The sequence below is a fragment of the Pteropus medius genome, unplaced genomic scaffold (genome assembly GCF_902729225.1).
Source record: "Pteropus medius unplaced genomic scaffold, Ma_sr-lr_union100, whole genome shotgun sequence".
Lineage (NCBI taxonomy): Eukaryota > Metazoa > Chordata > Mammalia > Chiroptera > Pteropodidae > Pteropus > Pteropus medius.
Window position 1 is genome coordinate 8557291 of NW_024350927.1, and position 12279 is coordinate 8569569.

Below are 12279 nucleotides of genomic sequence, written 5' to 3' on the forward strand. Positions count from 1 at the left end.
TTATTTATCTTTCTCTGTCTGGCTTATTTCACTTGGTGTGATGCCTTCTGGGTCCATCCATGTTGCCTCAAATGACAGAATTTCCTTCCTTTTAAAGCTGAATAATATTCCATTCCATGTATGTACATATACGGTCATCCCTCTGTATCTGCAAGGGAATGGTTTCAGGAACCCCTAAAGATACCAAAATCTGAAGATGCTCAAGTCCCTTAGCCTTCCATATCCACGGATGAGGAACCCATGGATACAGAGAGCTGACTGCATATCTCAAATATTCTTGATCCATTCATTGGACACAGGTTGTTTCCATATATTGGCTATTGTGAATAATGCTTCAATGAACACAGGAGTGCAGATATCTTTGATAACGGTTTTGTTTCCTTCAGATATACACCCAGAAGTGAGATGGCTAGGTCATATATAGTAATTCTATTTGTAATTTCTTGAGGAACCTCCATGCTGTTTTTCACAGGGGCTGTACCCACTTATATTCCTACCAACAATGCACCAGGGTCCCCTTATCTCCACATCCTCGCCCGTATTTGTTATCCGGTGTCTTTTTGATAACGGCACAAATGCAGGGTAGATCTTTCTGTTCACGGTTTGATACTATACATCCTTCTGGATCTCTTTTCCTCTACGTTGTTAATTCTCCCTTGATGTGTGTAAATAAATTTCATTGTTTTTCAAGGCTATTTCATGGTACTCCATTGATGAGTATACTACGACCTATCGATCCAGTCTACTGTCCATGGGCATTTGAGTTATTTCCAGTTTGTGGTTATTACAGTGTTGCTATGAGCCCTCTTTGAAGTGTGTGTGGGGGTGCTCAGACTCGATATATAGGATGTATACCTAGGAATGGAATTGCTGGGTAAAGGGTGTGGCTATTTTCAACTTTAGTAACTTTTTAAAATCTATTTTCCAGAGATTACACCAATTTATATTCCCAACAGTGTATGAGAGTCTCTGCTGCTTTATATCCGATACTCCATATTGACATGAAAAGATATTAGATGAGTAGTTAGATAACAGCACAAAAACATATAAGTGAAAAGTAAAGACCTTACTCCTAGTCCTTCTTCCAAAAGGTTACCAGTATCAACAGTATCTTCAGTATCTTTCCACAAATATTAGATGAAATTATTTAAATACGTTTGTTTTTAAAATGACAATTTTTGGATACTATTTCTAGTCCAAAGAGAGTGTGAGAACGTGATATACTGTTGTTAAATATATTGCTGTTGTAAACCCCTATTCAATCATCCATAAAATATTTATCGAGTACCTATTATGTGCGGAGGACTCTTCTAGGAGCTTGGGATGCGGCAATGAACAAAACAGTCAAATACTCACGCCCGCATGGAACATACATCCTAGCTGAGGGAGACTCAATAAATAGATGAGCAAAATATCTGTTTAATGGTATTAAGTACTAAGAGAAAAAACAAGGAGGAGGTCAGGAAGTTTGGGGAACTGTAATTTTAGATAGTGTCACGAACTGAGAACGTGAACGGGTGGGCCACACGGGTCCCCAGGGAAGAGTGGTCCCAGTATATTCATGGATTATCAGGGATGGCAGAGAGGCTGGAACTCAGTGGTGAGGGGGAGGCTGAGGTAGTTGAGGCCAGACTTTGGGAGGTAGGTGTAGGCAGATTCTTGAATGCCACGGAAAGTGACCACATTCTAGACTTCTTTTGAATGTAAAGGTGACAGAATTTGCTTATGGGTTTGGCGAGAGGTGTGGGAGATTCTGGGGTCAAGGATGACTCCTGGGTTAGCTTGAGCACTGGAAGGGATCCAAACATCCTCAGATGAGAAGGCTCGGTGGATGCCAGATGCCTATTACATAACCCGAGTGAGCTGTGGCAAGAGCACATATGAATCTGGAATTCAGGGGTGCAGTCCGGGCCACAGACATGTGGCAGTTACTGAATTGATGGGACTTAAAAGTTATGAGACAGGATGAGACCTCAAGAGTCCAAGCACTGCTCAGGTCTCCTCCAAAGTCCTAAGAGGAAGGAGGTGAGGCAGAACCAGCAGAGAAGGCTCAGTAGGTGGCCAGAAAAACAGGAGCCGGTGGTGGCTCCCAAGGCAAGGTGTAAACGTTTCAAGAAGGGATTACGTCTGTTCAGTGCTGTTGAGAGGTCAGGTAAAATGACTTCTGACACGGATTACTGGATTTAGCAACTTGGAAGGAATTAGTGAACTTAATAATTGAGCAGTAGAAACAAAAACAGAAGGGAATGAGTTAGAAAGAGAAGAGGAGGGTGTATGAACAGCTCTGAGAGAAGGGTAGAGATGGCTTAGTAGTTTGAAGAGAAAGTAGAAAAAAACTGACATGGAAAGTCAGGCTGTGTAAGGAGAGAGACCGTGTAACTCCATCGGCGCTATAGCAAAAATAACTCGTGGTGTTTTTGCCGAGGGATTGGCGCCCCCCACCCCCATTTACCATCCCCCTTGAAAACAGGGCAGCCTCATAAACGGTTGGCAATCATATACGAGTGGTTAACCCCGGAGCACCATTTTCTCTTTACAGAACCCCGGACACAACAACATCCGGGCTGGGCTGTCATGGTCCCTGGCTAGCTCTGCAGTGTTTGCAGCTGGTCGTGTAGACAGACCTCCGTTCCTTGCTTCTCTTCAGCCCAACTGGGCAGCTTTGTGGGGCTGCTGCTGCTGCTGCTGCTCTGGCACTTGCTGGGCCTGCCGGCTCCTGACTTCCTGTTTTGTGCACCCACGTGCACCCTACAGAACAGGCCACGACAAATCGGCCATGACCACCCGTTTACGGGAAACCGCCTCCGATTTCCTCTAGGGGCTGCTTTTAGAAGGCGAGACCTCCACGCTCGCTCCCGGAGGCCTTCCTGCCGTGCGACGGCGGCGGGGCCTCCGCGTCCGCCCCCCCGGCCCTGGCGGCCGGAACGCCACGCACAAAATGTGCCGCGCGGGGAGAGGATGCCCCGCCGGCACCGCCCAACGGCCGCCGAACCTTCCAGAAGCGGCGCCCCACGGCCGGAACCCCCGCTCGGGAGCCCGCGCGCGTGGGGCGGGGCCTGCGCGGGACGCCGCTGCGATTCGCCGCCGGCCCGCAGGCCCCGCCCCGCCGGCGCCGTGGCCGCCTCCCCCCTCCCCTGCATGGCGCCGCCCGAGCTCATTCATTCCGCCCCCGGCCCGCCGGAGACCTCCGCTTTCCTTCAGCCTCCCGCCGCCGCCGCCGCCGCCAGCATGTCGGGCCCCACCGCCGAGACCCCGTCCGCCATCCAGATCTGCCGGTAAGAGGGGCGCGCGGCGCGGGGCGGCCGGGACTCCGAGACACCGCCCCGGCCCCCTCAGCGTCCCTTCGCGCTCTCCCCGCCCCCGACTCGGGCCGGGCCCATCGTTGCCCTCCCGTCGCCCACCTCCGGCCCCAGCCCGCCCGGCCGCGCCTCGGGTGCCGCAGAGCCGGCGGCCTCCCCGCGCGCCCCGGGCTCGGCCTCTGGCGCAACCCGGGGGCGGTGCCGCGGTCACGCAGGCTGTTTGCGCGACGACCCGGCGCGGCGCCCTTTCCCGGCGGGGGTCGGAGGGTAGCCCCCCGCGCCCCGCCCAGCTCCGCCCCGCCGGTCCCCCAGCACTCTGGAGCCCCGGCCCAGGTCCCACTGAGCTCCCTAACTCGGGGTCGTTCTCTGGGCGGTGGTGCAAATCCAACCGTGCCCCCGCCCCGAGATGTGGGACGCAGGTAACCAGCTGGCGGGTTGGCGTCCGGAGTCCGGCGTCCGGCGAGCCCATCGGGCGCGGGCTGCAGGTGTACAGTACCTTTCAGTGCACCGTCTCGGTTTTTGGGAGGAGTCAGTGTGCACCCGAAGAGCAGAAAATACCCTTCCCCTCTAACAGTTTACTGCTAAGAAGAGGGAACGGTCCGTTGAGCGTGGAAGCATCTCACACAATGGGGGAAAACGGTTCTCAGCGGACCACCCCTGTCTTCCTCCACGGGCGCCGGTTAGATGGGTTAGATGGAGGCCCCCAGAGGAAGCGGCAGATCGGGAGCGGGCCCGTTTCCCACCGGAGGACGGAGGGCAGCTTCAAGGTTACTCTCTATTCCTTTGGGCAGAATCGGAAGCAGGGCACGCTGGTCTTCGAGCGTGCGTGAGCTAAGTAAGGGCAAGTGTGGGAAGGCCACACACTGTGGCCTGCAACAGGCCCCGTCCTGTTTGATGCACGGCTTCCTGTTTGGGAGGAGTGTCACACATTTGTGGACGGTGACATCTCTCTGGAAGAAGAGTAAGTGCTAGATCAGTGGGACGCCTTGCCTGCACCCCCTTTTCTGGCCTAGTCCAGGGCCTTTACTGACATTAAGGCCAGTTTTGACTTTTCTAGGGAGAGGAAATCTTTGGGGGAGCCTTGCTTTATTCTCCTTGTTATTATCGGCTGTGTGGCCGTCTTGGCCCCACTCACTCCTAGTTCGTGGGCAGCAATGATAGAAGTAGCTGATACTTGAGACGGACAAGCCTGGAATCAGGTCCTTCCATCAGGCTCTGCCTGCATTGACTAGGTGACCTTGGGGTTCATCTTCATCTGTTGCAGAGGGCTTGTACATCTCTCATTTGACTTGGTTCCGTCCAGCTTTCCCAGATGGGAAGCAGGGATCTCCACTGCTCCCTGTGTGTGGAGAGGGTAATTGAGTTCTGGATATCCAGAGCCTTTGTAATTTCATTCAGCCACTAGAGCCTGAGTGGCAGCGCCTACCAGGTCTGTTTCCAGACTGGTGTTTTTTCCACTGCGCTCCCTTCAAAAAGGAGATACTGATTTCAGTTTATCTGTGGAAGGCCGTGCGTTTATTTACTTCATGGGGATGATGAATAGTCAGTCAATACATATTATCTTTTAAAAGCGGCTTCTCACCTGAAATCTACATAATGTTATTAACTGTTACCCCAATAAATTTAATTTAAAAAATAATACTTATTAAAAATAAAAAAACACCTGAAATTTATTAGCCAATGTTAATACATTTAATTTAGTAAATTAAAAGTAATCATTATGAAAAGGAAATAGAAAAAAGCATCTGAAATTTAGATAATGTTAGTCAGTGCTACCCCAATAAATTAAATTTGAAAAATAATTATCAATAAACACAGTTTGCAAGAGTCGATCGATTTTGGATAGTTTTAGATGCTTCCGTGCGTGGGCTTTTCTTACCCATCATGCTTTCAGGGCTCCCCCTTGCATATTCACAATTGCATATTGTCTCCTGAGTGGCCACCTTGGCTGTGGGTCACTTGTGCAGGATACCTGCCTGAGGTGAGCCTCCAGTGCCCAGCATAACTGCCGGTGGGGGGGTGGGTATGGGGCACCTGTGATGAGGGCCGTGATCACAAGGGCTTGGCCCAGAGAAACCTCACGACATGTAAGAATGGACTCACCCTTTAAGGACATTTGAGCTGACACCCTGTGTTGAAAAAGGAGCCTCCTGGCCTAGGACTGCGGGGCCCATGAATTTAATGAGTTTCACCAGATGCCTCCAAGGAGCAGAGTTCCCTGAGGGAGGGATACTGACCTGGAAAATTTGGTCCCTACCCAAGGGGGTTTCAGGCAGGGAGAAGATGCCCAAACCCCCACCATCCTGGACAATTAAGAGTGGTCAAGTGCTTTGGGCCCAGGAAGGAGGTATCCAAGATGGATAGGGGCTCTAAAGGCTGGGGAGGGCGGTGGTTAGAGCCACCTTTGCAGTCCTAGGCCTGGGTGTGAATTCCGCTTCTGCCACTTGGCTGCCTAACCCTTCTGTGCCCCCATGCTCTCATGGATTGTTCTGAGTGTTTAAGAAAAGAAAGTGCATCTAGCGCCTGCTGGAATGACTGGCTCATTGTAAGTAAATGGTAACTTTTTTTTTTTTTTGTCCAAAATGTGGGACACAGGCTCAGGAGGCCGACAGCCTGGGTTTGAATCCCAGCCCCGTCTCTTGCAGGTGTGTAGCTATGCTCCTTAACCTCACTGGGCCCAGGCTTCTTATCTGTGAATTGGATAATTGCGCCTGTTTTAGGGTTGCTGTGAAGATTAAAACATTTGGCACTGTGCTGGGCATTTGCAAATGTGAGCTCCAAAGGGAACCCTTTACCTTTGAGAACCTGAACTTTGGACGCCAGGCCACTGTGGGATGCTGTTCCCTCCTTCCTTTGATCCAGCCCTACAGATGCAGGTTCTGGGACAGCATTTTAAAGTCTCAGAAGAGCGTTTTCCTGTTGGTTTTCTTTTTAAGTTATTAATTAATGTGTAGTCAGTGAATTACATTTTCCTCGTTGGACTCAGAGTTCTAGAATGTCAGACTCAGAAGGACCCTTAGAGTCCTCCAGCCCAGCTCTGTTATTTTACAGATGAGGAAAGTGAGGCTCTCAGAGGTTAAAGACTTGGCCAACATGACCTTGACCTTCGAGGGAGCCGAAGGCAGCTGTTGGATTATTCCACTGTTCGCCCAAGTTTAGGTTTGCATTCTGTTGTGCGGCTTCATCGCAGGATCACTGTAGGCCCCTCGTAGGAGTCCCGAGTGTTTGTCGAAATAAAGCTGAAGGACGTGTCACGTAACAGGTTGTTGGAGAGTGGGTCGTTGAGGAGCAGCACATCCACTAGAACTTTCTGCAGCGATGGAAATGCTTCACGTTTGTACCGTTCTGTATAGTAACCGCTAGTCACAGGTAACCACTGAGTGCTTGAAATGTGGCCAGCCCTGGAAAAACTGAATTTTTAATTACATTTATTTAAGTTTATCGAAATGTAAATGTAGAGAGCCTCCTGAGTCTGGTGGATGCCTTATGGGACTGTGCAGTATGTAGAAGAATTTAAAAATGAATTCCTGGTAGGTTTCTGGGGAGAAGGCATTTCCTGGGGGAAGCTCGGGAGCTCTCTGGGGACCGCAGTCATGTTTCAAACAACCTAACTAACAGAGGCGGACCTTGGTATGGACGTGGCCCAGGGCAGGTCACCTGGAACCCTTGCTTCACAGGTAGCTGTGTGAGGCCTACATGCTTTTGATGTAGATCTACTTAGAAATGTTTTGAGATCAGGGACTTTGTTCACTGCTGAACCATGAGTGCCTCGACAAGTTCTGGCATCTAGTGGATAGGTCCATAAATAATAGTGGGCAGGACCTGAATTTTAGCGTGTTAAGGGGTTGGAATTTTTCCCGTTGGAGCTTTGTCTTTGGGTTAGTAGTGGAATTATTGAAAACATAAAACCTGATTTACAGAAACCACATTCAGAGCTAGTGTTCTGGAACATTCCATAAGACGATGCAGAGTACTGGGTCCTGCTGGGATGTGGGGGCCCTGGGCGAGGCTGAGTCTTTGCAGCTCAGAGAGCCTGTGGTCGGGAGGCCGTGCTCATCCACTGTCCAGTCTCTCCCTGTAAGTGGGCCAGGCAGCCTGGCATCACCTTTGGCTTGGCATTGCCACCGACCGGCTCCCGGATTTCAGTCAGGCCACAGGTTGCCTCCTCCTGGGGACAGGGCTTCTCCAGGTGGGGTCCGAGCCAAGGCAACCACACCGTTACGTGCCTTGTGTCTGTTTAGCTTTTTCTTTCACTCTCAGAGGTGTCCTGGGAGGGGAATAAATGATCACCCTACCTGGTCACTCGACTTTTGACTCTTGGACCGCCTCCATCTGAATCATCAAAGAAGCTTGTTACACATGCAAATTTTCCGCACTCAAATTATGCTTTGGTAGACAGTCAACAAAGTGCAGATTTTAAAGCATTTATGAGATATTTGGGGAAACTCGAATAATCCCTTGGTCGTTAACGATTGTAAGAGATTCCTGTTGTATTTTAGGTGAATAATTGTTTTGCGGTTCTGTTTTTAAAAGGAGTCTGTCTTTTAGAAGGAACGCTGAGATATCTGTGGCTGCCAAGCTCCTGTGCAGTGAGGGACGGTGTTGGGCAGAGGGACCAGAGTCGATAGTTGGGAGCTGTTTGGTGGAGCTTGGGGATTCAGTTCCTTTTTTCTCTACTCTTGTAAGCCTTCGATGTTTTCTACAATTAAAGAATAAAAAGAAAAACAGACTCTTGAATCCCCTCCCAGACCTACCGCTTTTGCCTCTTGGTGGGGGCGCGGGGGGAATGGCAATCAGCACCTTGCTCAGCTTCCGTGGGAATTTGAGAGCCAGCCTGAAGTAGGAATGGGACCGTCTGCTATGGGGTATGTCTTCTTCCCTCAGCCTCCCTGCTGTCCCGGGACCCTGTGTGAGTCGGCAGCCTCCCAGCCACCCTGATACATGCTGTGTGGAGGCCCTTCTAGCCCAGGTGGAGCTGCTGCCCACGGGGGCCTGGTGTTTCCTGTGTGTCTCAGCCTCCCAATAACCAGGGGCTGAGGCGGCCCTGTGGCTCTTAGGATTGCAAGACGACCTTCAGCAACAACCATCAGGAAACTTTGAAACTTACCGCTAGTGGGATCTGGAACTTAGCGCACCTGCAGCCACACGATGAGGTCGAGGGGGCGGGAGAGAGAGGCAGCCCACGCGTGAGCTTGTGCCTGGGGTTCTGCTTTTATCGGGGGCGAAGAGGGGGCCTGGGGTTTTGCGGGCCCACTCTTCATTGGCGAATTGAAAACCTAAGAACCGGAACTTAAAGCACGGGAAGAGGAAAAGCAAGTGGCTCAGATGATCAGGTACTGGAACGACGGTCTCTGGGACAAAGGAGGCTTGGTGTGGAGGCGGCCTTGGCTCTTTATCCCGGGTTTGTTCGTGAGGCGGGGCCTCAGCACTCAGAGTTTAAGTAGGATGCTTGTGTCACAAAACAGATAACCAACCTCGTCAATGTTTATCTGACACCGAGTCAGTATCTGACACCGGGTCTGACCGGTTGGTGAGGGCGGGGCCCTCCAGGCCTGGCTGGGGAAGCTTAGTGGGTGTTGCTCACAGCTCCACCCACTTCCTCCTTGACCATGACTAGCCATTTGCTGTCCTCTGTTAATGGGAGAGCTGGGCTGACCTCAGGCTAGGTCATGGATTCCTTGTGTCTGTGGGAATGGCTGGTAGCCACACTTGCTGCTGGGAGAGGGTGGCCCCAGGAGGGGGCCTCCGGAAGGGGACAGGCTGGGTTCCTGCAGGGTGGGGTGGCTGAGCCTTGTGCAGGGACTGGGTAAAGTGCTTGGCCCTGTCACCGAGGGATAAAGCTGCCGGCATGGGCTCTCTGCCTGTGCGGGCATTTGCCGGGGGGTGTCTGGAGCCCACGACCTCCAGGGCAGCTGTGGGAGAGATGACTGGCTTCCGGCTCGGCCGTTGCAACCAAGTCTGAAATGCTGTCTGGATCCCATGTCTCTGAAAGGTAGTGAAGAGGAATTTCCCACTTAATTGGCCAACATTTCTAATCAGCTCCTTTCTGCTTCTGTAAACATGCTTGTTGCAAGGCCAGAGATCTCGGGGTCAGCTGAGAACTCATCCTCCCCTGAAGATGTCTTGCTTTAGTGCTTGTTAGAAAGAAAATCCTATGATCTGTAACTGCCCGTAGCCCATAGCAACTTCAGGGGTCTGTAAATGAGCCCATGCTGACTGTAACAATACGAGTATAAAAATAAAATTGCCCCTAAGCTCGGGGGCCCAGATTTTCCGAGCACTAGCTCTTCTGGGACCTCCGGTGTCATAAAATTGAGTTACTCCAAACCTCTGGGTGCTGCTTGATTTCTTGCTGGTCTAAAAGTTGCAACTTTTCTGCCACAGTAGGACGCCTGGGACACTGCGCCCACAGTAGTGCCGTCTCCACCCGTGGCATCTAGCGTATGAGGCCACCTGGGCCACCTGAAGATTTACTAGAAATGGCACGGAATGGACAGTGGGTGCCAGGTGTTCAGGGTTCTGTCAGAGTGAGTGTGCCCACATGCGTGTTCATCCTCAGTGGGGACCTGGCAGGTTTTCCCCTTAGAGACCAGTGCAGCTGGTGCAGGACGGGGTGGCCCCGAGTGGCGGGGAGACCAAGCCCCGCCCCGAGAGAAGGAGAGGGTTCTTTGGCGGAGAGTGTGGAAAGAATTCAACACACACGCCAGAGTCGGAAGGAAATGTATTAAAGAAGAGAGAAAGCCTGAGACCAGGAGAAGAAAAGCCGGAATGTTCGGGAATTCAGCTACTGTCTCATTCTTTAGTTCCTGGGAGTTACAGTTTAAAAGATTTCGTTAACCCATTTCCTTTGACTTGGACACACCATGAGGAAGGGAAGGGTATGTAGCGCTGAAAGCCCGCTGGCAGTCCCCAGCCTTTAATCAATCCTTAAATCTCCCACGGTTTTCGTCAGAGGGAATGACTCTCTGTTCCTGTTTCCCCTTCATGGTGTGGGGAACGGGTTGTCAGCAGTCCCAGCAGAAATGTCCCTTTGTTCTGCAGGTGTCCCCCTGGCCTGGCCGCAGGGCCGATCAGCACGCGCGTCGCAGCCTCTGATTGTGGCTTGATTAACAATTTGATTCTCTCGCTTCCTGCCCCATCGGAACCTCGCCGGGCTTGTTGGTGGAGATGGCCTTCCAGGCCTGGACTCTGGATGCTGGCACCTTTGAGGGCTTGAGACAGGTGTGGTGATCAAAGCACCCTGCGTGCCAACAGCTGTGCCGCCAGATTGCTCCCACGCGACGTGGGTGTTCCCCTTTCCCCTGGAGGAGGGCAAGCTGCGATTTCGTGTGGTCTTGTTCTAGGGCCAGAGGGAGCTTTCCTTGAGCAATCGGTTCATGTGTTTCCTTTCTTCAGAACTTTACAGAAACCGTGTCGAGTGGCTGTGCGTGCCCACGTTTTGTGCCAGCTTTCCTGGGACATAATTCACACCCCATGATTTCTCCAGTGACGTGTATAGTGCAGTGGCTGTTAGTCTATTTAGAGCGACCATCACCACTATCAATTTTAGAACATTTTCGTGTCCCGGAAAAGAAACCCCTGTACCCTTGAGCCCAGAGGTCCCCAACCTTTTCAGCACCAGGGACCAGGGCTCCTAGGAGAATCTAGTGCCTGATGGTCTGAGGCGGTGATGCCGGCGCTGGGGAGCGGCTGCAGACACAGATGACGCTTGGCTCGCTCGCTCGCCCGCCACTCACCTCCGGATGCATGGCCAGGTGGGGGTGGGGTTAAGACCCCTGCTGTAGCTCTTTTCTCCCTCCGACCCCCCGCCAGTAATCTATAGTCTTTCTCTATAGATTTGCCTATCTGGACATTTCAAATAAATGGACTCAAGAGACTGGCATTTTTCACTTAGCCTGAGGTTTTCAAGTTCGTCTTCATTGTAGCCAGTGTGGGTGAAGGGAAGGTGGGTTAGTGGACATGTCCACGTTCCACCTTTTGGCTGTTACTCATAATGATACTATGGACATTCGTGTACAATTTTTTGTGTAGACAGATGTTGAAATATTTATTTGGTTTTTGTCCTTGGATCCCTGCACACAGCTTCAGGATGGGTGCTGGTAGCTAGAAAGACCTGGGTAGGATTGGAGTTGGAACTTTCAGCCTCGCCCCTGACCCAGGTGTAGGGGACGAGGGGCTGGAGGTTGAGTGTCACTGGTAGTTTAACTGATCCTGCCTCTGTGGTGAAACACAGCGCTTCCTGGGAGAGCTTCCGGCTATTGGTGCTGGAGGGGGGGGCGGCGTGCCTAGAGACCCTTTGGGTGCTTCACGCCTCCCTACCCCATACTTTCCTTGCCCTGGACATCTCCTCCATTTGCTGTTCCTGAGTGGTATGTATCCTTTATAATAAACCAGTGAACTTAAATGTTTTCCTGAGTCCTGTGAGCCACTCCAGCAAATTATCCAGCCTGAGGAGAGGGTCGTGGGAACCCCTCACTTAGCTGGTCCATCACAAGTACAGGTTGTCTGGGACTTGTGACGGGTGTCCAAAGTGGGGACAGTCTTATGGGACTGAACCCTTCAACGTGGGGTCTGTGCCAACTCTGAGCTCTTTGTGTCAAAACTGCATTGAATTGTAGGACACCCAGCTGGTGTTGGAGAGTTATTAGAGAACTGGTTTGAGTGAGAAAAAAATTAAGTAACATCAGCTCGCCCAGGAATGGAATTGCTGGGTCATATGGTAATTCTGTGTTGACGTAAGAAACATTTAAACCGTAGAGAATTTTTGTAAGATTTTATTTGAGCCAAACTGACGACATATGCCGGGGAGGAAGGTTGCAGATGCTCCCGAGAATAACTTTTAGTTTCTTTTATGCATTTGAAATTAAGGAGGGAAGGTGAAATTACATGGTGGTGGGGTTAAGCCGGGCAGGGATTGGATTACAGGCTAGTTACCAAGGTTATGTGCTCTCTGGAGAGTTAACGCCCCTGCGCCACCCCC

At 51.4% G+C, this 12279-nt stretch overlaps 1 protein-coding gene across 1 annotated transcript in view; it reads left to right on the forward strand.

Annotated features, from left to right (window-relative positions):
* Nucleotides 1-3124: 3124 nt before the first annotated feature.
* ACOT7 (acyl-CoA thioesterase 7) overlaps nucleotides 3125-12279 on the forward strand; it is an 86550-nt gene continuing 77395 nt past the window's right edge. Inside the window, exon 1 of the mRNA XM_039842033.1 lies at nucleotides 3125-3275. Within this exon, the coding sequence (XP_039697967.1) occupies nucleotides 3139-3275 (137 nt within the window). The 5' untranslated portion in view covers nucleotides 3125-3138. The remainder of the gene's footprint in view (nucleotides 3276-12279) is intronic.